Here is a 24,307-nt window from a genome sequence, read left to right as displayed (position 1 = left end):
ATGTTCACTCCTGGTTTTCCCTGGGCCCTGAATCACTGCATTTGAATTGATTGTATTTAATTGTTTTAAAATACCACTGTTTCCAAGTGTTTACCCATTAAAAATGACACTAAAACCTGGCTGTCGAACTCCTGCCCACAAGGACCAGAAAAGAACATCATTACTTTTTAAAGAGCCCTCAACAGTGATGTGGTGTATTTCATTATTTCAGGTTTTAATACATTCAATGTATAAAAATAGAGTTATCTATTCAACAGTTTAGTTAAAATTGAATTTAATTTGTCTTACATGTTTACAAAAGCCACAAAGTTCAAGTAGATCTGAGTTGAAGTTTTTATGTTTATTATTTCAAGATCATATCACATTGCTGATATATTGATACATCCAAACACCAAACAGCAGGACATCATGAACCAATTTAATAGTCACTAATTACTTAAAACCTATGGATCAATTTGGTGTAAGCTACGTAACATGATACAGGAAAAATAATTCACACCACACATAATAACAGTGAGAACATGTGTACTCTTCAAAATAGCTGCACCTAAAGCTTGCTCTGTCTACATTCTGCAGCTCCTAGATTATCCAGGAAGAACTGTCTGATCCTTCTCCAGGCCTCCTCCTGGGCAAAGGCATGGGACTCAGCCTGGCCGCCCCACAGTACAGGGGCGTTTATCACCTTGTGGAAGGAGGAGTGACAGTGAGGGAAGTATGGGGGCTCTATGATGTGTCCTGTTCCAGGGAAAATCAGGACCTCTGGCCTCTCTTTGCCATGTGAGATCAGACGCTTTGCAGCTTCACTGGCATACAGACTGGCATCCCAGACCTTGTCATCTTCACCTGCCACAAAAAGGAACCGGGCACTGGCCCTCTCTATGGGCACTACTGCCTGGCATCCTGGATCACGAGGGTCGTCGTAGGCCTCAGAGAAGTTAAGTAAGCCAGATGCCTGATCCACCTTGATCTTCTCTGGGTAACACTTTAGTGCTGGCAGGGTTGTGCCTTTGTAATGCAGTTGGCACTGGAAATTAGCATAACACCCAGACACATTGACCACTGCAGATATACCACTCAGGAAACTAGCCATGGATAGTGCCAGGTCAGCTCCTTTAGAGAGGCCCAGTACACCAATACTGTTCTCCCTCACCTGGAGGAATTAAAAAGATAAAAAGGTGTCATGTCACGGGGCACTGAAGTATTCTGAACCAAATGAAAACCCCTCCAATAAGTGAACTTTGGCTGGTCTGCACATCTGCATGCAGATATACCTGTGGAAGTGCCTGAAAGAAGTGGAGAGCCTCCTCAAAGTATTCCAGATGGAATTCATCCATGTTCTGTGGGAGGTCCTCAAACCCGAAGTAAGCCAGTACCATTGTGGCAAACCCGTGATTGGCCAGGAGGCATCCTCGATGCTCTAGAAGTCCTCCAGCTGTTCCTCCCAGATCAATCACCCCTGGAAACGGACCGTCTCCTGAGGAAAACCTGTCCATCAGCTCTGACACTGTTACAGTATACAAATAGCCACCCAGATGAGCAAAGTTAACACATGTAACTATTGTAACATTTCAATAAAAAAATAATAGTACTAATTCTAATAAATCATACTACTTGCATTTATATATTATATAGACGTTTTCATCCAAAGTATAATAAACTAATCTTAGTAATGACTCTTGTTTGTTCCTTAAAATATTTAAACATTTAATAAACAAGTCTTAGGCGTTCTAAAATGATGTAGGTAAATCTTTAGATTATACAGAGTCTATAAAACTTTAAGTGTGTCGGGATATGGATGAGCCATCGTAGCCTAATTAAACAATAGGATATGTTTTAATCTGGCTTATCTGATGAATTTAACAAAACAAATTTTTCAGTATCCTGAGCCTAAGGATTTGTTACTACGAGCAGTAAGTATTTCAGTCAGTGGGTTTCCCTTTTTTTGCCGTCCTAGAACAATTTGAATACAGGAATTTATATACTGCTGAGACCCTCTATTGCAGACGCCTTTACAAACTCTTTACCATTTCCAGGTTATTTTCACTGATTTCCACTTTGTGTTTTAACTCTAAACACTCACCGCGGGGCAGAAAGACCGTCCCCCGGATCCGTCCTTCTCTCACCGGTATCCTCTTCACTCCTCCCCCGAGGAAGCTCCGCTCATGAAGGCAGGAGGCCAGCGGAGGGGCGGCGCTCTCCACACTCCCTGCAGCCTGACCGTGGACGGCGATGTGCACTGTGAACGGGGTGGCCATGTCTCTTTTCATTAGTCTCCTCAGGGGCTTGAGGGGCTTCAGGGCCCAGAGGAAGCCCATGGGCTGCACCCCGGTGTAATCACCCCCGAGAGACGCGGACTGGGACAGGTCTATCAGACCCCTCTCGTCCGCCTGGTAGCGGGCGACCGAGGCAAACACGTCGCCCTTGTCGCCCGTCAGAGTCGCCCGGAGAGCGACAGGCTGGTGAGGAGACAACCCCTCCACTTTCACCGTCACGGGTCTGTCAAACAGGCACTTCGAGTCGGGCTCCACCTTAACTCTGACCGGACTCATGGTCACTCTTGTACCGACGTGCAAAAAACGCTTCCAGGTCCAATGGAAACAGTGTCGTGGAAACATTTGCGGTTAGAATAAAGGAGCCACAGAAAGTATTCTCGATTACTTGGTAAGGTCTTTATTCATATTGCAATATGGGAAAAAGGCATCGACCGTCTGTGCAGAGAAGTTAAAGCTCATTCAAAAGCAAGCAGGGAGAGCCCTTGTTTTATATCTTTTTTAAGCTGATGCAACAGTTCAAGGACAGGCAAAGCAGTAATTTTCCATTTCTTATAGGTTTTTGCTTTAAGCAAAGAAGAGCAGTTATTCAAATAGTTTCTCATACTCCCTTCTTCAAGCAGCAGAGATAAACTTTATTAAAACATCCCGTGCCCTTGACGAGTTGGGTGCTATCACACTTTGTTCTAGGTATCCAGCTGCTTCTGCAGCACAGCTCTGTCAGTAAACAAGATTTTTAGGAAAAAACACTTTTTCTCAGAAACTTTCCATTACAACAGAAAACAGCCGACTTTCCTGCCGAGACCCCCGTTCTTAGGTGGCTGAAAAGCAGCAACATCGTTCACTGACTTTGAACTTTGTACTGATAAAAAACATTCCTTTAGCCTGCTAAATTTGACTTACAAATCAATAAAAGAAAATTTAAAATACAAATACGGAAAGCACATGAAGACGAAGTGTCGAAGCTGTACATGGAAAAGTCAGTAAAGAGTTTGGCTGTATTTTTTTAATTTACAACTGTGTATGTCATAAAATTCTAGCATGACATCTGTCCAAAAGAAATAAATAGGAGCGGTTTGCCTTATCTGGAAGTCTACACCCCTTCTGCTTAAGGAAATCGTGTTGTTTTGAGAAATTTAATTTCTTTGTACAAATCATATTTTTCATAAAATAGGAGAAATCATTTCTGGTAAGTATCAAGCGCTGTTACTGTTGTAACGAACAGTTCTTTCCGGACCCTATGCGGACGACACAATCCGAAGAAGTGGGGAAACACTGGGAAAACGTCATGCAGGAATAGGGGCTGAAAACAGGGGGGCGTGTCCAAAGTGCGCTGGTGCAAGGGGGAGGCAAACAATCCAAAAACCTGTTTGGACTTTGACAATAACCACACATACAACTTGTGAACCAATGTGAATATACCTGAAAGACTGAATTAGTGTACAACATCTGAACAACACCTGAACTAGCAACATTTTGCAGAGGAAAAACAATCAACTGAGAACAGAATTTTAATGATTCAGTTTAATCACATGAAGGTCATTTCATGTTAAATATGAACAACTTTGAGAGGCTATTGTTTTTAGTTCATGGCTTATATAGAAACAATAAAAATATACATATGTTTAAAAACTCATTTAAAACTGGTAATCAGGCGTGTAGTGGACAGTATTGTCCACACTCATATACTCATATACTGTTGGTCAAGGACGCTTGGACAGATCCTCACTCCATTGACAATACTTGTGGGCTGTAGCACTAATGTGTACAAAGTTCACATGGGGACATGGTATTAAATAATTTAATTCAGTTACTCTTTTAAGGGTTGTAATACTGCCGTAGCCCTTCTTTGGAGATGGGCTGATTCTTTGACTAGACACTGACGAGTCTGAGAAAAAAGATTTCTCTTTTTTATATCTCGTATCTGCAATGTTACTTTCTTTAAACAAACAGAGCCACATCATGTTCTTCTCCGTCGCTTTAATTTTTCTGAAATCTCCCTCCTACAATACTCTCTTTTCACTGAGAAGCAAGCCCACTTGAGACTGTAAACATTCCAATACCATAAAACGATCAATGACAAGCGTGAACTATTTACACACGGGTGAGCTTATTACACTCAACCGGGTCTTCGTGGCGACCTCTAGTGTTTGCCCCGTTGTAACTACATCCAGACAAGGAACAGCCGAGAACATTCAATTTTATGCACGTAAGCTTTCCTCCTGTTTTCACATAAGGTTATATCTAGCATAATTATCACGTAATCGTCTATATACAGTATATATCTATCGTGTCTTTTCAAATAAAGCAGTTGCTTGTTTAGTAAAGTAATAACACATTCATGTTCAGGGAGTCAATTAAATATGTTTATGTAAATATATATAAACTGTTAAGCATATCCGAGTTACTGCCACTTTTTATCGCTAAAGTAAACACACACTGGCAGGTTAAAAGACTATCGCCGGAATTGGTGCTTCTCTCATGGGTATCCTCCACACAATTTCCCTGGTGGGTTTTTATTATCGTTTACTTTACGATGGAAGCAGAAGACTGCGGCTACCTTTCAGCTATCCCATTGTTGACATTTTTGAAGTATTTATTCTTTATTTCCACTTGTCTGAATCGATTATTTCTGTTAATATCAAATCTGTGCATCACTGTCAGTTAGAGCTGGTCATTAACACTAACACAGGCTGCGTTGAAAAGGTTCCTGGGTTTCAGGTCGCGCCTGTAATCCCACAGTTTGATGGGGCTCGTAGCAGACGCAGCTTCTCCAGAAACTTTCAACTAATGTCCCCATTCATTTTCCGTGTTCACGCAATACTGTGAGAGGGACACAGAGTCAGCCACCAGAGGGCACTGCTAACACAACAAAAACAAGAGAACGGAGCAACAGGTCCTTCTTGCCGAAGAAAGGTGAAAAACTGAAGCCCTCAGTATTGTTTGTTCTACAAGGGTGTGAGCTGATGCAAACACGTATACAGGTAAGATACGTAAAAACATAGGGTCAAAGAACCCATATTTATTTTCTGCATTACATGCGAACCAACCATTACAAACTATCTCGTATACTGTATATAAAAATATGATAAGGACGTTTAGGTTTAGGTTCTCACGGAGATAGCTAAAGTCTTATGAAGACAACTTTTGCATATTGCAGGACAGCCTTTACTGCTGTCGCGCAAATACTGTTGAGGCACTACTGATTAGACGATGCGTTATTGCGTAGTTCAGACGGGAAAAAACGGAATAATCCTTGAATCTCTCTGACGCATCAATAGTTTGCATTTGCGGCAGAGCACGTTCAGTAATCATGATCTTCCTGATTAACCTGTTAGACTGCCGTCTGGGAGAGCCGTCTCAATATCCTGGCATGGAAAACCCACAACAGCAACGGAGATTTTTTTTTTTGACAGCTTGCAAGTTCAGTTTTGCTTTAATTTAATAACACAACAGACAAAAATCCTGTTGAGATCCCTGTTGGTATTATCGAGCTTGATGGATGGTTTTATGGTAATTATCAATTAAAATATGATATGCAGCAGTTTTAAGAGAATAAATAACTGTTGTTTTTGTGTCTTGAGAATCACGGGGGAGGCTTATACACTGTAAATATTCATAAAGTTTTTATGAAGAAAAATGGGGTGCTCTGGGAAGCTTAAACTACAAGAACACTAGTTTTCTAGTTTCCGGGAAGCTGTGGGAAGTATATTTTTTCTTGTAGATGGTGACATGCAAGCTACAGGCTCAGAGTAACTCCTTATTTCAAACCCTTGATTAGAAAGTGTTGGCATGACACTCATCTTACCTCTGTTTCTGGATCTCCTCAGAGGTCAGGGAAAGCTGGTTAGAGAGTAATAATTAAAATAATTTTCACTTTGGTAGCAGAATGTCCCGCTCACTGATATAGCTCTGCACTTAGTTCGCCTTAAATTGTGTGTACATTTCAGTGAAAATCTAATTTAATAGTTTCACTGACCATTCTAATCCTTAAGCCTACCAACACTAGAGTGTGGTTGTGGTAATACAGCATAATGGCACAAACTGAGATATCACTTACTGCTGTGCTCTGTGTTTCTTAACCTACATGAGCTGAGAGGACAAATTTTTGTTCTTATTTTTCTACATAAAAATTAAAAATCGTCATGAGTTCACATACATCCAGAGCCCATTGCAGAAAACCTTCTTCAAGTCAGCCTCAAAGGTTATTCAATTATGTTCTCAAAATGCCATCCTGAGATAAAACTAGACATCTGAGCATAAAGTAATAGGATTCAGGACCCCTGGTAGATTATTTTGCACAACACTTTCTGTGTCTGATTGAACTCCACTTTAATAGAGTGATGTAATCAAACATAGCATGTAATGCAAATAATTCTGCATCTTATTGTGGGCAAGAACGCCAGTCACAGACTATGTGTGGTTCAACAGATCACTGAGACCTAACTTCACACTTCCGTTGTGAAAAAATGACAAATGCATATCTCTCAAAGTCTGAAACTCAATTGTTTTCCCCCTGTTTCTTACATGACGGTTATGATTACATGAAAATATTTTGACTGTTTACTTTCCCTTTTATTATGAAGCAATATTTGCTAACAGCATATGTAGTTGACGTATTGTGCACAGTACCTCAGAATAAAAATCCTTGTTTTTATTCTGAGGAAATGGAAATGATCTGTATGGGGTTTTCTATTTGTGAAACCAGTGAAAACAAATTGGTCATGTCATAAACCTTGAACACATGTCACAGTAGGTTCTGTCTTTGCTGCAATTCAGTGAAATAATGAATGGAGTTCAAAGACACCCCCTGTCAGCTACACCTTGATACATGCAGCAAGATGGGTTGTTGCGAAGAGTCAAAATTCATCTGAATCTAACTGTAGGTGGAAGTCATGATACTGATGGAGTTTACAAAAGAATGAAGAAGCTTAAAGTTCCAAAGAAGTTGACACTTAAAAAGACCTCTCTATCTTTACATCTGTTCCATTAAGAGAAATTGGCTAGCAAAGTCTAATGTATTTCTTCTGGAACACTTAAAACAGTCAGACAAGGTGAGGAGGGATAATACCTTGAGTGTTTCAGATCAGCACCTATAAAAACAGGACAGAGACATTATCATTTTTATTTTCCACAGTGTAATGCAGTGACAAAATCCATAGCTAATGGGAACAGTCCTATACTTCATGGCTCAGGCAAAAGCAATGGATTGGACACATTGACATCTGGATTATACACATTTTTGTTTTTCCTTCAGTCAGGTTAGTACTGAATTCCTATTCGCTTGCAGAATTAATTTTAAAGGCCCGCATTAGTGGTCCCACAATGAAATAAAATGGACTTCCTGATTTAAGGAGGAATATCTGACTTGCGATATCGAGACCTTTAGCTCAAATATGAAACAGAAATCTTGCATCATCGCAAAGTATTTCACATTCAGGACAATTATTGCCCACATTTTGCAAATGGACTCAGATCAAAAGATTTTTCCAAAGCGGACACATTACCAGCAATGAAGCCTTGTGACATCAGAATTGCACAGATTATCACTAGTGTTTGTCACATCCAAGTTTTTTCTCATGGTTTTTTTTTGTCTGCATTTTTAACTACTCTTTACAAAAGCCCAGAGACCGTGTGCGGCTCATGGAGAATTCACATGGTGTCTTCCTCTTCTGTTAACAATTACTTCTCTCCACTCTGTTAGTTACAAAGCAAACAGAAACATCTTGTACGAGGCTTGACTACTGAGGGAGTCTTGGAAGAAATGAGCAGAAATGAAAAGAAAGATGACAAAGACCAGTGTGGATTCTAAATGTGGTCCTGTGGTACTAAACCAACAGAAAAGATCTAAAGCAACCAATCTTAATACCCATGTTTGGACCTGTAGAAACAAGAATTCAAGAATTTTCCCCCAGCTCTTGCCTTCAGGTGGATAAAGTGAGAAGTTAGCAAGTAAGCGAACATGCTTTTTGGGTAATTGTGTTACCTGTTGAATAATAACTGTCTAAGCGATTTAAGGATTTTAATGAAACTGCCAGGTTCGTCATAAAAAAAAATCTTGCTTCGTGGTATGAAGAAGAAAAGATGAAAAAATGTAGTTATTGTGGCAGAGTTTACTAGCCTTTTAAACCTGCCCTTTGTGATTGTTACATCAAATTCTCCATAGAGCACTTCTTATATTATCAGTGCAAAGCAATTTGCAATTAGAAAATTAGTTTTTTTATTGTTTGCATAGACCCTGCGAAGAGTCTTAACTGTGCTTCAGTGCCTGCTGCCTTTGTATTAAAAATAAGCACCCTACTTCAACAACAAGGTTCAGTTGGGGAGCTGCAAAGGAACAAGCAGAGGTTAATTCCATACTGCAACAAAAAAATAAAAACATTTCAGCCGTGGAGTGTTCCATGGGTTTATATACAGTTCTGTATAATGAAACACTTTAGACACATAAGCTCAGATTCAAGTTAAGTACTAGATGGGAAAATGACCTGTTTTCAAGATAGAGTTTTGGCTTTTGTTTTAGGTAAACAAGTTTCTGTTCACTAAGGATAACAACTCCGAAGAATGAAGTGTCTTGATAGTGTTTATTGAGTGTTTTAGTCATAGTATATTTAGTATATTTTTCAGCTTAACCTGCTTGGCTCAGGGCCAACCTCCTGGCCTTAAGTTGAGGAACCTGGGGCCCCTCTGTGGAGCGAGGAGTGACTAAGGGCCAGCTGCAGAGGTGGAAATGGGCTGGACAAGGGATGCAAAATACAAATGTGTGAGAGAGAAGGGGATTACTTATTCTAGTATTTATCATTTTTAACGTGAATTGAACTTGGCTGTTGTCATCCTTCCCAAATGTTCACTTTTAGCTCCATATAAAGTTCTTTCGGGTTGGGTGGCCCTGCTTAAGGAAGTAATATCTCCACCTTCAGCTCTCTGATACAGAATGTAGTGCAGAGATGTTGCGCACAAGCAACAGGAGTGCTCCTTTATTTAGTTAATAAGAAGCCGTCGGATCAGAAGTTAGTTAAATTAAGTTAAAAATGTAAATACTTCATTTATAACGAGGCGAAGAAGGAAGCAGAACACAGAGAATTAGCAAGAAACTTGCATCTGATGTTTGACTATCCAAGTTGTTCCAGATGTGATGGGACTAAGATCCAGAGATACACCAAACTAGTGCAAAATGCTGATGCCAGATTGGAAGAGGAAGTCTTGAGTGACCCCTACCATGTCCAGACAAGCATGGTCATTTCAGAAGCTTAAGTGATGATGGATAAACTGGTATTAATCTGTAAATTCTCAAAATTTGGTCAACACAATGCAATAAATGCCCTTTGACAACATAAAGGACACTCCTAAAACACTTTAAAGGCCATTGTAATGGTATTACATTTCTTCTACCAAAATAATGGCAGTCTCTTCAACTGAGTGGGAAAGCAGTATCAATTTAAGCTAGGGGTAGACTAAAAACTCAGTTGTTTTTTAGTTATTTCTCAAATATTCTGTGTAAAATTCCTGCTTTGTAATTCGTGACCAGGTTTGATCTTTAATCCAGAAAAACAAAAGTTTTCCAAATTAGTGAAGTCGAGCCTGTCATTAGCTCCAACAAAAACCTTCTCCCCCAGCCACCCTCTAACTCTGACTCTAAATCAAATAAAAATTTGATTTCCTTACATTTTGTAAAGATAATCCTTACATTTCAAAACAACTAGTGTCCACATGTGTACTACAGCACATGCACCAGGTGAGCTCTAATAACACACTTGTGGTTTAACACTGTATTCTTGCAAAGTCATACCTGTATGCAGTTTGCAGTCAGGCAGCTTGGGGGCATTGGGCTGTGATGATACTACAGTATGTGAAAACAAGGTTCAGGGTACAAGATCCTGCTCCTTGAAACCTAAACAGTGTTGAATTCTCCTGTAGCAAAGTATCCAGCGTTTTGGTGCAGCACGGTGCCCTTGAGTCAAAAACTGTAGCTCTTGCTGAGTAAATGTGATCCTCCATGTGGTTCCGCCTTAATTATGAGGATCACTAATTACTTGCTAACTCGTTTAAAAAAAACTGCACACAAACACAGAAATTCAAATGGTAGCATTGTCGAGGGAAGATTTTCCAGTCTCAAATTTTTCTATCCGGTACGGAAAAGATCCGTTTTTTATTTTTACAGGAATATGAGACCATTTGCCATGTCTTCTGGATTCGAAATTTGTAACAACTTTCAGTACCTTCATTAATTTTTCTGACAGGAAATTTACATTTGTTTTGCTGCAGAAAGAAACAACTCCTCGCGTGTTGATATATTCAAAATAGTTTTGGTTTGCAATACGTCAATTTCTGTCCCCGGAGGAGGGGTTCAAAAGCCACTGTACACCACTTTTTTTGCATGAAATTAAAGATTTCTCCCTAATCCCCCCACCGGCAGCTGTTAGGTAGAGAGGCTTATTGCAGTCAGACATGTGAATTTATAGATTCAGGCAGCACAGGCTCCTCTCCTGAATGCTGAGTAGGAGCACCAGCTCTCTGGGGACTGAGCAACTGCCTCCTGGATCAACACTGAAATTAATCGCTATGGAAATTACCAGCACAGGCGCCAAGAAAAAAAATGAAGCCAGCTTTTAGTTTCGACAGCAGCAAGGGAGAAATTGAATCAGCATTAGCCTACCTGGGCTATATTATAGAATGAAAATACATTTACTTGCTCATTTCAATAATCTCCTTCGAATTACACAAACGACTGGCAGATATTTTTGACCAGGCCACCAACACTCTTTGATGGGGTGACATGTTTTCCTCCCCCCCCCCCTCCCCCTTTCTCCTCGTAATCCACACAAACAGGAAATACTTAGGAGTGGGCTTGCTTCGTGATGCAGGAGTATTTAAGTCCAGTAATCTCATCAACAGGCAGGGCCGGCCGATTTAGGTTTCAGTTTCTCTTCACTTAATGTTGGCGGAATATTGTTGCAGTTTCACAAATGCAATCTTCCTTGTGGGTGAGAGATGGTGTTTCAGTTGGCTTGATTTAATCTTGTGCTCCCACTCTCCTGTCTTGGCAGGTGTAACAAAGGAATGCACAGGAGATAGCTTGTAGTTTGAATTGCATCATGTGCATGCTTTTTCCAGCCTAGTGTTATCCCTCCCATATTTCTATTTGGTTGTTGTTTCAAAAATTGGTAAAAACGTTCGAAATGCTTTACATCTGCGGGTACAAGGAGAAGCTTAGTTTGTTTTTTTTTATGGGGAAAAACATCAAAGGAAGCAAAAATACATATGAATATCTGCTTGGTCAATGAGAGCTGAAACATTAGAGACTTCGCAATTTTTCTTAATGGGAAACAACAGCATCCAAAGCATGGTAGCTACCCATGAGGGGATTGCCTTGCTCAAATATTGCATTGCTACAGTAAGTTACATTTTGGCTCATAAGTATGCTTGCAAAAGATGGTAAGACCCCAAAATCCCATGCGTTCTAGACAAGAGCACAAAGCAATCATCAATCAGTTTTGATTGTTCTGCATTTTCTCTATTCTAAATATGACACTTTAAAATGCCTCATAACTACAGGTGCCAGACCCTGGCGGAAAGCTCTAGGGACCTGCATTCATGTGCATCTGTTGTGTACAGAAATAGTTTCTCACGACAGTCCCTACTAGACCAAATAACACATTTTCAATATCATCGTGACTTTGAGGTTAACATTAGTGCATAAGGGGTGAGTCTTTGATAGGTTTGCATTATTGTTATCGGAGAAATGTTACGAATTTCCCCCTCAGTATTATACAGCATCTTGTTTTTTTAAACAATGTTACATGAACAGTTGCAGATCACAGAGGTACTACAGGAATTATTATGCCTTTCCCCAACTGCAGACTTTTGATTTTGCTAAAATAGCCCTGTATCTTCTCACAATTTCTCCCACTCAGAATTATGATGAGGAAAATACTTGAAAACCTTGCAACTACATTTAAGCCCTTTTCAAGCAGAGGTAATCACTCATCAGAACAAGTGAATAGACAACTGAACTCTCAGTTTTAAGGGTTTTGTGTTCTGAGCCCATTTTCAGCTGCTCTCTAGAATTTCTAGTTTAGTTGATTATAGCTTCCTGGAACACATTTCTGAACTAGCTTGAATTTCTATTTTTTATGTCTAAGGTACAGTATCTGTCTCGGCCCACATTCTGGTGCAAAACGGATCACTTAAGAGTTTTTTTTTTGTATGGTGCAAAGACACAACAAAACGTAATTTTAATTTTGTTTAACAAAAAAAAAATTGTAATTTTTATGAATTAAGGCTGTAAGTGTGTCAGTATTTCCTTTTAAAAGCTACTGTTAAGGTCACATTTTGCCGTTTCAACATAGTTGTTAATTAGAAAAACTAGGTACTTTGTTTTGTTTATGCACAGGTTATATGGCTGTGTTAGTGTTTATATGCTTTTAAATAAGGAATTGTACAGAGTTGCACCTGACTTGCTTTAGAGGCTGTTAAACATCTGGTATACATAATGTAAACCTCTCTCTAAATGTCTGTGGCCTGTGTGCTGTCTGCTGAAATTCTTCTGGTTAAACTGTGGTTTTTAGAAAAGATAATGCAATCTGTAGAATGGCATTTTGACAAAATGGCAGAAAACACCACATTAAAAGGCACATTAAGCACAATGGATGTATAAATATTTTACAGTACTGTCTCTGCTGTTCAGTAGCTACAATCGCTCCTTTGTGAAACATTCCAGTTCTCCTTTTCACCCATGACCTTGACTACAGTTTCCATAACAACTGCAACAGCCCCGTTGGGGTTGGCATGTAAATTAAAAAAACATGATTAGAACGGGAATATTTATTGTTTTCCTATAATGCTTAGGGTCATTATTAAATCAAATTGGCTAGTGGTCCTTGCTGATAGACTCATGAATGCTAAATTATGAAAGGGGGCATCCAGAATGCAGACAAGAATATGCCATTGGGGTTCCTGTCACAGAGACATTATGGGGGAAAGGAAATATTTTACTACTGAATTATCCTGCCTTATTTGTAAAGGAGGATAAGGTTTTCCTGGTTCACAGTGGGTACAGTACAAAGAATAATGATAGGCAGTAAGCTAGCTTGTTTATATCCTGAGGACTGGCTACAGCTGAAGTGGTGTGTGTGTGTGTGTGGCTGAATGGGTCCTTGCTTGTAACCTTTTGTATGTTCCTATGTGTGGAGAGGACTAACAGATTTAGAATGGAGAAGTTTAATTTCACAAAATGCTCAGTTGAAATGCTTGATGAATAATGCAAAACATAGTACTGATCCCTGAAAAGTCAGTAGTTTGAGTTTAAAAGTGGCCCATGTTTTTATATGTGTATGCAATTTTAAATATACCGTATATTTAGGACCACCAGATATTGTTTTTTTATAAGCCAACCTGATTCGGAATCTTCCGCTTACAGGTGTGAAACCTGCAACCCCACACGGGGGAGTGAGGAATTGTAAGCGGACTCTTCCGATCTGCCCATCTTCCAGCCAGTCGTGTTTAATCACATCGCAGGGGACACAGCCCCCATAGTGGAGCTGCAGTGCTGATTGGAGGAGAGGCTGTGATTTTCCCGGCAGCCTGGAGGTGTCACTGGGCCGTGAGGTGTCACAGAGCCCTGGCAGATGGACTCCATCCTTCCTAGGATGGTGCTCATCCAATTGCTTGCCACCACTCTGGGAATCCTGGTCTCAGTTGTCCAATGACATGACCCAAGCTCAAAACCCGTAATCGTAGAGCTCAACCTGCACTTGGAAGAGTGCATTTCCAGGTCACCTGGGAGCCCCTCTTCTATGGCAAATCTGGCAATGACATTTTTTAATCAAGAAGGACATTCCTGGATGGTACACTGAGACTACCCCTCAGAAATGCTGGTCCCAGTATATACAGCTGGCTGGACTGAAGCAAGGAGGGTATAGTACCTCACTCAAGGTACAACAGTAGTGTCTGCAGTTGGGATTTGAACTCACTACTGATCAGTACTGAGTCCATAAACTTTCAGTACCCCCATGTTATGCCACCCACTGTACAGATAGCTATGTATTATATATAGTATATCTCATACTATATATAGCAATAAACCTGTATCACGCCTATCAGTATATACTGTATACACATTACAACTTGGTTGCTTTTCTTGTGGAATGACAAGAGGCGGTCTGTTTTTTTAGAACAAATGAGCAACCAAACAGGTTTTACTGTGATGTCTAAAAAAAGTAATATAACCAAATACATAAGTAGCAGAATAATTCTAGAAAAACCCATAATAGTCAGCAAACCTTTCACTGCTTTTACAGCCTCTTGTAATCATACCCACTTCACCCCCAGTGTCTGAATGCCTGCCCAGTGCTCTTTTAATTTAAAAAATATCATCTGATTAGGATTCCTCTGTGCATTTACTGTGCTTATTATCAAGTCCCTCACCTCCTTGTTTTCCGGAGTAATTTTTTTTCAAAAAGAAAAATAAATCTGAAGCTTAAATCCTTAATTGCTTCATATATTATTAAAAGGCTTGCTGTAATAAACACATTGGTTTTTGCTATTAAAATTGCTTAACAAACCCGTATTCCCTTTCAGCATGTCAGCCTCTGCATCTCATTTATTCCCCCCTCCTCCCTCCCCAAGTTAATGGTCTCAGTCACCTTGAGCTGATGACGCAAAGTAATTTTCCCAGTAGCCTTGATCAGAAACCATAAATCAGTTTGATGTGCTTTTGCAGTTTAATAACATTCTGTCTGCTCCTGCAGACTCCGATGCGACGACCGCAGTATTCTGGAGATCCGTGGCACTGAAAAAATATGAGCTCCGTGTTCCACACTTTTTTTTTGCTTAAGGATGCCACAGGTTTCTGAAGTAAATTAGATTTTATTAGCACACACCCACGCAGCCCATAGTCCTTCTGCAGAGGTATATATATATAGCAGAAAAAACATATGTACCTGGTCATATAAAGTCCCTTCATAAAATGATATGGTCATTCAGCTAGGCAGCATGTCTTTTGAATGTATTAAGATTAATTTTTTTTTGTACTTTATATGCTTAGAATTATTGCTTTACATTCTACTTACTTACATGTAAATTACGCAATACCCTTGAAACATCTTGTGTACAAGAGATGCACTGTAAAAATGTGTCTTCTTGGAATAGCCCCGCATTCTGATGCATAAACTGTCTGTTACCGATGTTATACAAAAGGATGTACAAGAAAATCGCTACATGAAAATATAAGTAGGCAATAAGTGACATATGTAAATGGATGTCAAACTTCTTCTTTTTGCTTGTAATGTGTCCTGTGAAGAAAGAAAAATGAATCAGTGTTTTGAATTGCTCATAGTCGTTCAAGCAATTCGGTTTACCAGACAATCCTTTCTGAACTAGGACTATAGCAGCTAGTTACTATTCTGTACCACAGCAGCTCTCCTCCTGGCGATGATTAAATTATTGCTGTCTGCAGTCCTGCTTCACACAAGATCTCTCTTCAAGCCCTGACAGGAATGCATTTACTGTGTGCAGCTGAAGTGTAAGTGCCATTTACACAGAAAACAACTGAAAATCAAGTCAATAAATTTCATCATTTGTCTTCACCAGAATATTAAGAACTGAAGTGATGGCTCCCAAAATAAAAAAAGGCTAAAAAATATAGCTACCCAACACTTACATATGCTATAGCATTTATGTTTGAAAGGAGAATGCATTTGATTTGGAACGGTAGAGGTCTATTATAGGCATCTGACGGTAGCGTTGCAAGAATTATTGTGAATTGTCGTATCGTGTTTATAGGTCATAGTTTTTTAAAATATACATAAACATACCCCCCCCCCCATAATGTTTCAGATTCAGATCAGTGTTTGAATAAAGAAAGAGTACTAATATATACCCTGTACCCTCGCCTATGAAAATTCTTAGCATTTACAAGCACAGTTCCATAACAGCCCATTTAAAGAGTCAAATGGCATGAAGCAGTGATGAATGGCTCGCTCACCTCTGAATGTTCTCAGGTAATAGACACTTAAAAGATCAATTAGACAGTCTTTCAAAGTTCCTGTAAAATATGTCTTAATTAGATAACGGAATTAATGGAAATTGGCAGTTTTAAATTGGTTTGTCACAAAACCCCCCAAAAACTGCCAAGTACATTCAGTGTGATCATAAGAATTCTCTGAAATCGTTTCAGATATACTTTATGTGCTGCAGTGTGATGTCTTTTCATGTACAAAAAACAATTCAAATTTAATGGGGATGTCTGGTGAAACGTTTGAAAATTACCATCATGTAGCTGTAAAATACATGAGGAAGAATGAAATTCAAGTATATTCGTTATATATGTATATAGACCTGGTATTGTAAAAGTACAGTACACGCATTGCAATTCGTGGCAGTGACCTTGTGATGGAGCAGAAATGGTAAATAAACACCAAGCAATGCATAGTTTTGTGAATAATGAATGAATAATGCACTTATCTGAGCTATCGCAGTGGTTTGGTCAAACCCCAATTAAGGTGAAGGAGAGTATTTGAACATTTGAGCCCTACTGGGGTAACTCAGCTGTCTGTAAGGGAGGACGCCCCTCCTTTATTAAAGGGTGATCCAGAGGAGAGGGGTGTAAAAATGAAAAGCACAAGCGAGTCTGCAAGAAGAGTGAAATTTATAATTATGTGTATCTTAATAGTAATATAAGCCATCTAATATTGATCATATGTATCTATGTAATAGTCTATAATATAATAATCAAAACATAACTTCATTTGTAACTAGTTTAGGGTTCGACCTCCTCCTGAACTTATGTAAAGCTCTATGTATTTAACATATATTTAATGCAGAATATATATAATATAGTGTAAATATATATGCATATATACATACACACCCTAATGTCCAACATAATTAAGATTTAAATATTATTTTATTATGCGAGTCATATAGTGGGCGGAGTGGTGGCTCTGTGGCTCAGGATCTGTGCCTGTGGCTAGGAGGTTGCCGGTTCAAATCCCGCAGCTGGCAGAGGAATCCTACTCTGTTGGGCCCTTCACCCCAGCTGCTCCAGGGGCGCTGTACAATAGCTGACCCTGCGCTCTGACCCCAAGCTTCTCTCCCTGTCTGTGTGTCTGTGTCTCATGGAGAGCAAGCTGGGGTATGCGAAAGGATGAATTCCAAATGCAAGAAATTGTATAGGGCTAATAAAGCAACATTAAACATTAAACAGTACATAAAGCAGAATTTCTAAACCACCCTTGCCTGAATGCAGTGATGTCATTTGTCTTCATCTCACTCAGGCCCACTTGTTGCCCCTCCCAGTTTCTTCTCCCTTATACATCTCGGCCTTGTGTTGCTTTTAACAAGCACGGTAACTGTTTTTATTTCATAATTGACCCCTAGCCAATTAACGGCTCGCTTCCTTTCATAGCCCATGTGCTTCAGCTGAGCGTGGAATAATGCTCTTTAACTCCATTACAGCTCCCTGGACAGCAGTCACCTGTAAGAAACGAGGAACAACAGATTCTGAATGTCGGACTTAACCCCTTCCTGTGACGTGGGATATACTGTACGTCCATTTGCACAGGTTCCACAGATGGGTGTCATGTAATAACACAGAAATTCAAATAAATAGTGAAATGGAAGTAAAAAAGTTGCCTCATTGCTGATGCAAAAATTATTTCCCACAGCATTCAGGCTGGGCTGTCTTTCCACAGTGACAAAGCCTTGTTTTGTAGGACAGTGGTCTATTGCATGCTCAACTGCAGGAATACCACCCTGTGAGTAGATGTGTGGAAACAGAGATATTATCATAGATCAGATAGAACTGATATAATAACTGATATCTGGCACCTTAAATATTTGGGTTACGTCTATTTAAATACAGTATGAGCTCAATGCTCTAAAATCCATTTTTCAATTAAATGCCACTTCCCTTAAATGCTTTCAGGAAGACATCTGGAAGAGGTGTTAGTGGGGCCAGCAGGGGGCGCTCACCCTGCAGTCCATGTGGGTCCTAATGCCCCAGTATAGTGATGGGGACACTATACTGTAAACAGGCGCCGTCCTTCGGATGAGACGTAAAACCGAGGTCCTGACTCTCTGTGGTCATTAAAAATCCCAGGGCGTTTCTCGAAAAGAGTAGGGGTGTAACCCTGGCGTCCTGGCCGAATTTCCCGTTGGCCCTTACCAATCATGGCCTCCTAATAATCCCCCTATATGAATTGGCTACATTACTCTGCTCTTCTCCCCACTGATATCTGATGTGTGGTGAGCGTTCTGGCGCACTATGGCTGCCGTCGCATCATCCATGGATGCTGCACATTGGTGGTGGTGGAGGGGAGTCCCCATTACCTGTAAAGCGCTTTGAGTGGAGTGTCCAGAAAAGCGCTATATAAGTGTAAGCAATTATTATTATGATTATTATCTGCATACAGCTCTGGCATCACTGAGTGCTTGTCCTGCAGTGCTCTTTTGCAAGGACAGCACTTTGTATTACAAATGGGAGAGAAGGAGAAACAGAAACAGGTGCCCATCTGTTGGTGAGAGAGGAAGAAGACTGGAAGACCGTTTCAGGGAGCATGTCGGAGCAGTGGGGATATAAGATCTCTCCTCACCGAGAGATCCCCATTTCACCACTGGCAGCCATGATCTTTCTGATCTCTCCAGCTGCCTCCTCTCACAGGGGTTTTGGGTCTCCTGTTGTAAAAGGACGTCAGAAACCAAAATTACTCTTGAGCTTCTCTCGGTGACAGACTTATCTCCTTCTAAAATCTCCATTCGTTTGCCGATTTCAGCCTCTCCTCTCCTTCAGTTCCCTTAGTTTTGGACACTCTTTCTCTTGTTCTCTATGGCCAATCCCCCACTGCTCCCCACAGTGTCTCACCTATCTCACGCTATCTGTCCTTTCTTCTCCTACGCCTTATTTATTTACATCTTCCCCTCTCTCTCTCACACCCGAGGAAGGCTCAACAGCCAAAGTGTTTCTTTACCTTTCGTGCATAGAACGAACCTTTACCTTTTCCTTTGTAGCTGTAAACATGCTTGCTTTGCGGTTATAGTTACTCCAGAGTACGTTCAGTTGTCACTGCGACCACATGCATAGCACGTAAGCTGGAAATTGAAAATAACACTTCTATTTGGTTGCTTGTGGGAGGGTGATTCTCATTTCATGTGAGAACTGGATGCCTCATCCACTGACAGTGTGTGGAGAAGGGAGGGGGTGGACTTTGAACTTTTGGATCTGAGTTGTATTGATCCACACTGTATCAGATCACCAGCTGGCAGCCTTTTGGGGCTTGTGAAGTGCAATGGACTGAAGTGGTGTAGCCCCACACTTTCAGTTCACTAGGGCTGAAATATTATCATTTATGCTGCCTGTGTCCACACACTTCAGATAGGATCACTGGCACGGAAAGGGGAATCAATGAGACTGAGACACCAAAGCCTGTTTTTCTCGCTAAATTCGAACATTGAATTAAAAAGTTTTGAACACAGAGCACAAAAAAGATTTGTAAGAGGAAAACCTGCAGTATTTCACCACATTATGCAGAACACTTTCTTGCTTATTTTTACAGCAAGAATGAGATTTTAAACATATACTGTAGCTGCTTAAATTTATGTTTCATGCTAAATATGTGGGGAAAAGTAGGATCTCGCAGGCATTTCAGTGTAGTTTAGCAGATTCTACACATTCATTTCGTGTAAATTACCAATTGCGAAGCAAAGAGGCACATTTAGATGACTGAAACCCAGGTGGCAAAACATTCTTCGAGTAGACACAGAGAATGGACAGCATAAACGTTGGTTTACGTTTCACTGTTTGTCTTGAAGAAAGTCCGCTGGGTTGAATTGCCAGTGATTTTGAGTACTTCAGGTCCTCTTGACCTGTTCAGCAGGATGGATTTGTCATTAGTGCACTAAATGTGTTGGGGTTGTTTATTATTCAAGACTTACTCAGTCTAGGCAAATAATACACAGTTTCATTGTCCTCTAAAATGCAAATTATACAGTATTTCTAATTAGTAGGTAACGTCTGTCATGCAGTCTTGCACTTTTTTAAATCCTTTGAAAAGCTTCAAAAGAATTCTCTTTATTTTGACGTTTAAACTTAGACTGTGCTGTTCACAGACGAAAGTTTATTTTTGCTTGGGTTACAATAGATGGTACTTATCTTAATAGAAGTGATGTGCTGTTAATAAGGCTGCCTTCGAAGAAAAATAGTAATAATGAGATCCTATCAGAGTCTCCTCTGTAGCAGAGAGAATAGCCTCATGTTAACTTGCATGTGGATCATGAAAGTGAAAGACGATTCAGCACAGACAGGTGGACTGAGGCGGACTGGCTGAGCTCCTTTAATCAGCCTGATTATATAGTTCTTCACTAGAATGGAAACTCCCTGGAGTTTTTTTTCCAGGTCAACAAGTTATGAAGAAGTGCGATTTCAAAGAAATCCTCAACTGACATTCTGTAAGGTTGCCTGTAATATCGCCTTGTGTTGGAAAAGTACAGGGACACTTTTAAGACCTTAACCTAACCAGGAGCAATGACTGAATTTGTCTAAAATGCAAGTCAGTTTTAGTGTTCTTTACATTTTTCTCTATGTGCCCAAACTTTCACTGCAGATCTATTACTGAAGCAGACTGTGGAGAAAGCTTTGCGTTTGGAATTTTTCTTCCATAAGAGCTATTGAACAGGACTGGTAAAAGGATGTAATGATAGCTGTTGCCTGTGACTTATCTTTGAATAATGGCATCTGCTGTCTGGAAAGCTTTTTTTCTCGAAGGATCGTGTTGTTGTCAGTCTCCCTTTGGAAGCTTGTGATTTCAGGGGGCGAGTCTCAGTTTTATTCTAACAGGGTAAAGAGAAGCTCAAATGGCTTTTTTACAGGGTTTGCTTTTTGATGCCCACACTTCAACAAAGTGAGTTAGCTTCAAAACCTGCAAGAAAACTTCATCCAGTCTTCCTCCCAAAAAACACATGGCATTTCATTCAATGGAGTAACTCTAAAAGGGGAGTCTGTTTTGCAAATAATGCTAAATGTGCTTGCCATGAACAATGACATTACACTGACTAACTAAGTTAGCGTGTGGAATATAGAGGGTATGAGGTGAGAACCTGATTCATACTATATATATATTTGTTTCTCAAAAATAAGCAAAAATGGTAGCTATCTGGTAGATGAGTGCCAGCTTGCTTCACATCTCCTAGGTCCTGGGTTTGATTCCTTACATAGCTCTGATGTTTTCCTCTGTTTCTGCAGTGTTTTTTTCCAGAGGCACGACATGCTGGCCAGGTTAATTGGTGTCTCTATACTGTCGGTGTGCCCTGTGATGGACTGGTGTCCCTTCAGGGTGTAGATCCAACTTGCATTAGATGTCCACAGAAGCCCTTATCAGAAGCATCCGCCATGAAGACGGATCGATGTAGTATGTGGGGTATGTTGTGTTCTGCCCTAAAATAAATTAGAAATGGTAGATACAGTGCCTATGGGATCTGTGAATACTGTAATGCATAAAGTAGACAGGAAAAAGGGCTTGTACTTAAGCATTGCAATATATGTATTTTCCGTTAATAAGCTTTAATGGAAAATTTAACATCTACAGATTGCATATTTAATTTTATTCTGTTCCCTTTGTCCATCTGCTTCTGTTTCTTCCTTGTATTTGCTTCACGGGCTGTAAAAGCAGTCTTTCAGAACAGACATTTTAAAGCAGAAATTTCATGCATTGCTTTGGAAAAAAAAAAGGCTTTAAAAGACATTTTGGCTAACTGGGTCTTCCTCTGCTGGAGTCGTGGATATTGCCTTTTGTGCAGTGTGACTAATTTTATGATTGTTATGTGCTGGTAAGTAGATTGTGTAGAAAAAACAACTACAGATCCTTTTTTTTTACTTCTGGCCACTGGGTGGTATCAGTGAGCCATTACCTTTTGTGTGTAAATACACTATATTATACACGCATGCAATATAAATGATTAAGGTTTTGTTTGGTAACTTTATCTCAGTGTGCACAATATAATGGATATTTAATCCTTGAAATTCTTATGTGGTAAAAATTACCTTCTGCATCTGAATGAAAATGCAGACAAAATGAGTATCTGTTTTTTTCTTTAACATCCTAATAGCAATTATAGTAAGTGATGCTGACTTACTATTTGACAATGTGAAATGAGAATTTAGCTTCTCCACACAAAGAAATCTTCTCCACGTTGCTAATCTGAAAGCCAGCAGGTAGAGGATGATCGGGGTCTGTAGCTGTAGGGCTGCCTGTTTGATTTTGGTTATACCTACTGGTAAAATTAATTACAATTTGGTATCTTGTCTTTTATGTGCTAATGACCGAGTTCCGAATAATAAAGTTAAAATTGTTCAGACCTGAAGCTTATTTAACACATACTCCCTGAAAGTGATGGAAATAGGTAGTTTTGTTCATCTGCAAAATATTAGTATGCAAAATCTGAATCTCAGTTTTGGATCTGAAAGGGGAGAAGATAAAATGGTCATTGACCAAAACGATCACCAGATTAAAATGCTGTTTTAACACAACAAGCCTTTTTTAACAGTGAAGTAGAATTTGTTCTTTAGTGTATGGTGCAGATGAAGCCCTAAAGACAAGTGCATTTCACTGATTCTATCCATATTTATCTGGTTTAAATCCGTCCCCTTTTGGCTCAGTTTGATAGGGTCTCTTTACTTTCATCTGTTCACTTAAGAGATGCAATTTTGATTCCATTCAGCATAAAAAGGCAGCTGGACAATCCCGGAGACAAGAATTACCACTTAAACCTCGAATACAAAAGAGATGCAAATTGAATGAACAAAATCATTTTGGGAGTGCAGTCCCACGTTGTAATTGCGATCTATTTCATTGTGGCTTTGTGGATTTGTCTTTAAATACACTTGCTCCTATTCAGTGCTTAGTTACTTTGTTCTTTGAAGTGGCAGACCTACTGTATAGCAGTCGAACGTGTGTTCTTCTTTTTCCGATGAACGTTTGAATTCATTACATTATGTGATTGATTATTTGTAGAATGATCTCTTCAGATCCCCGAAGATAAGCAAGACTAAGATTGGTTAGTAAATGGATTGGAGACCTCTAAGAACCACACTACTGGGGTAAGTGGTGCAGTAGGTGGCATCCTGAATAGGAAGATCTGGTTCCAAACTAATGCCCCAGTATGATAACACTGTGGCACACTGTGTTGTAGGAGGAGCCAGTTCTTTAGATGAGGTGTTAAACCAAATCTTGACTAGGGTGGGATCATTAAAGATCCCCCGCTAATATTTGGAGAAGTATAGTTGTTAACCATACTGTCAAAGAGTAATTTTGCACGGCTTTACTCCTCACTTTAAGGAATTACCCAGTTCCATCACACAGTACCCAGTAAGGGATCAGTCTGGAATTTCAGATGATGATGTTTTTAAAAATGGAGGAGAGAAGAAACATTTCAAGAGATCAGTTCATTGTAAATTCCATTTGTGAGCTGGCTTGACCTTCATGACGGAAAGCAAGGATATTCTTCACAGATACAGTATTTTGTCTAAAGTATCCCAGTAAACTGTGAAATCCGCTTCTCCCTCGGTTGAGACAAAGGCTTCAGGACCACTGGTTGCAAAACAGTAAAACAGAACAGATATTTCTCTTGGCTTTGCAGACACAAGGGTTACCATTCTGTGCTAATTCTACCATATTGTTTGACTTGGGAGTCAATTAGTTGCTCAATGGAATATTTTTATCTTTGTTTCCATAACGTCAACGTTATTTTGGAGATATTGCATCCTGATGTTGCTTAAATTTGGAAGTTCCTGAGTTGTCACCATTGGATGTGAATTGGCCCTCCAAAACTAATTTCTTGAACACACAGTTGGTAAAACTTTGAAGGAAGTGGCAACCATCCCCTTAACCTTGAATGTCCTGATGATGGACATTGAAAGAGTTGAAATTGGGATGATTTATGGATTTTTTTAAAGCCGTCACTCAAGCTGTGGGGGTCGATAATCTTTTACCTTAGATCTTCAGACAATTGTCTGACTTTCCCCATGATGTTATACTGAGTAGTTTGCT

The 24,307-nt window shown here is 39.8% G+C and overlaps 1 protein-coding gene and 1 long non-coding RNA gene across 5 annotated transcripts in view; one reads left to right on the top strand and one right to left on the bottom strand.

Annotated features, from left to right (window-relative positions):
- Positions 1–257: 257 nt before the first annotated feature.
- Positions 258–2,748, bottom strand: LOC148653113 (acyl-coenzyme A thioesterase 1-like). The gene is made up of 3 exons (XM_088647687.1): positions 2,081–2,748; positions 1,272–1,474; positions 258–1,150 (listed from the first exon to the last, which is right to left on the bottom strand). Exons 1-3 carry the CDS (start codon positions 2,613–2,615, stop codon positions 548–550), a joined length of 1,341 nt encoding a protein of 446 aa, XP_088503813.1. The 5' UTR covers positions 2,616–2,748; the 3' UTR covers positions 258–547.
- A 1,541-nt stretch (positions 2,749–4,289) lies between these two features.
- LOC148653112 (uncharacterized) overlaps positions 4,290–24,307 on the top strand; it is a 93,811-nt gene continuing 73,793 nt past the window's right edge. The window contains exons 1-4 of one of the 4 annotated variants that reach the window (XR_015941602.1): positions 4,297–4,479; positions 4,700–5,254; positions 21,505–21,679; positions 23,273–23,358. This is a non-coding gene — a long non-coding RNA (uncharacterized LOC148653112). Of the gene's footprint in view, positions 4,480–4,699; positions 5,255–21,504; positions 21,680–23,272; positions 23,359–24,307 lie in introns of all 4 variants that reach the window. The other 3 variants (XR_015941604.1, XR_015941603.1, XR_015941601.1) reach the window with 3 other exon arrangements.

Source organism: Lepisosteus platostomus, chromosome 10 (assembly GCF_059453375.1).
Source record: "Lepisosteus platostomus isolate fLepPlt1 chromosome 10, fLepPlt1.hap1, whole genome shotgun sequence".
Taxonomy (NCBI): domain Eukaryota; kingdom Metazoa; phylum Chordata; class Actinopteri; order Semionotiformes; family Lepisosteidae; genus Lepisosteus; species Lepisosteus platostomus.
The sequence above is the reverse complement of the archived record's forward strand: the minus strand, read 5'-3'. Positions and strand labels throughout refer to the sequence as shown.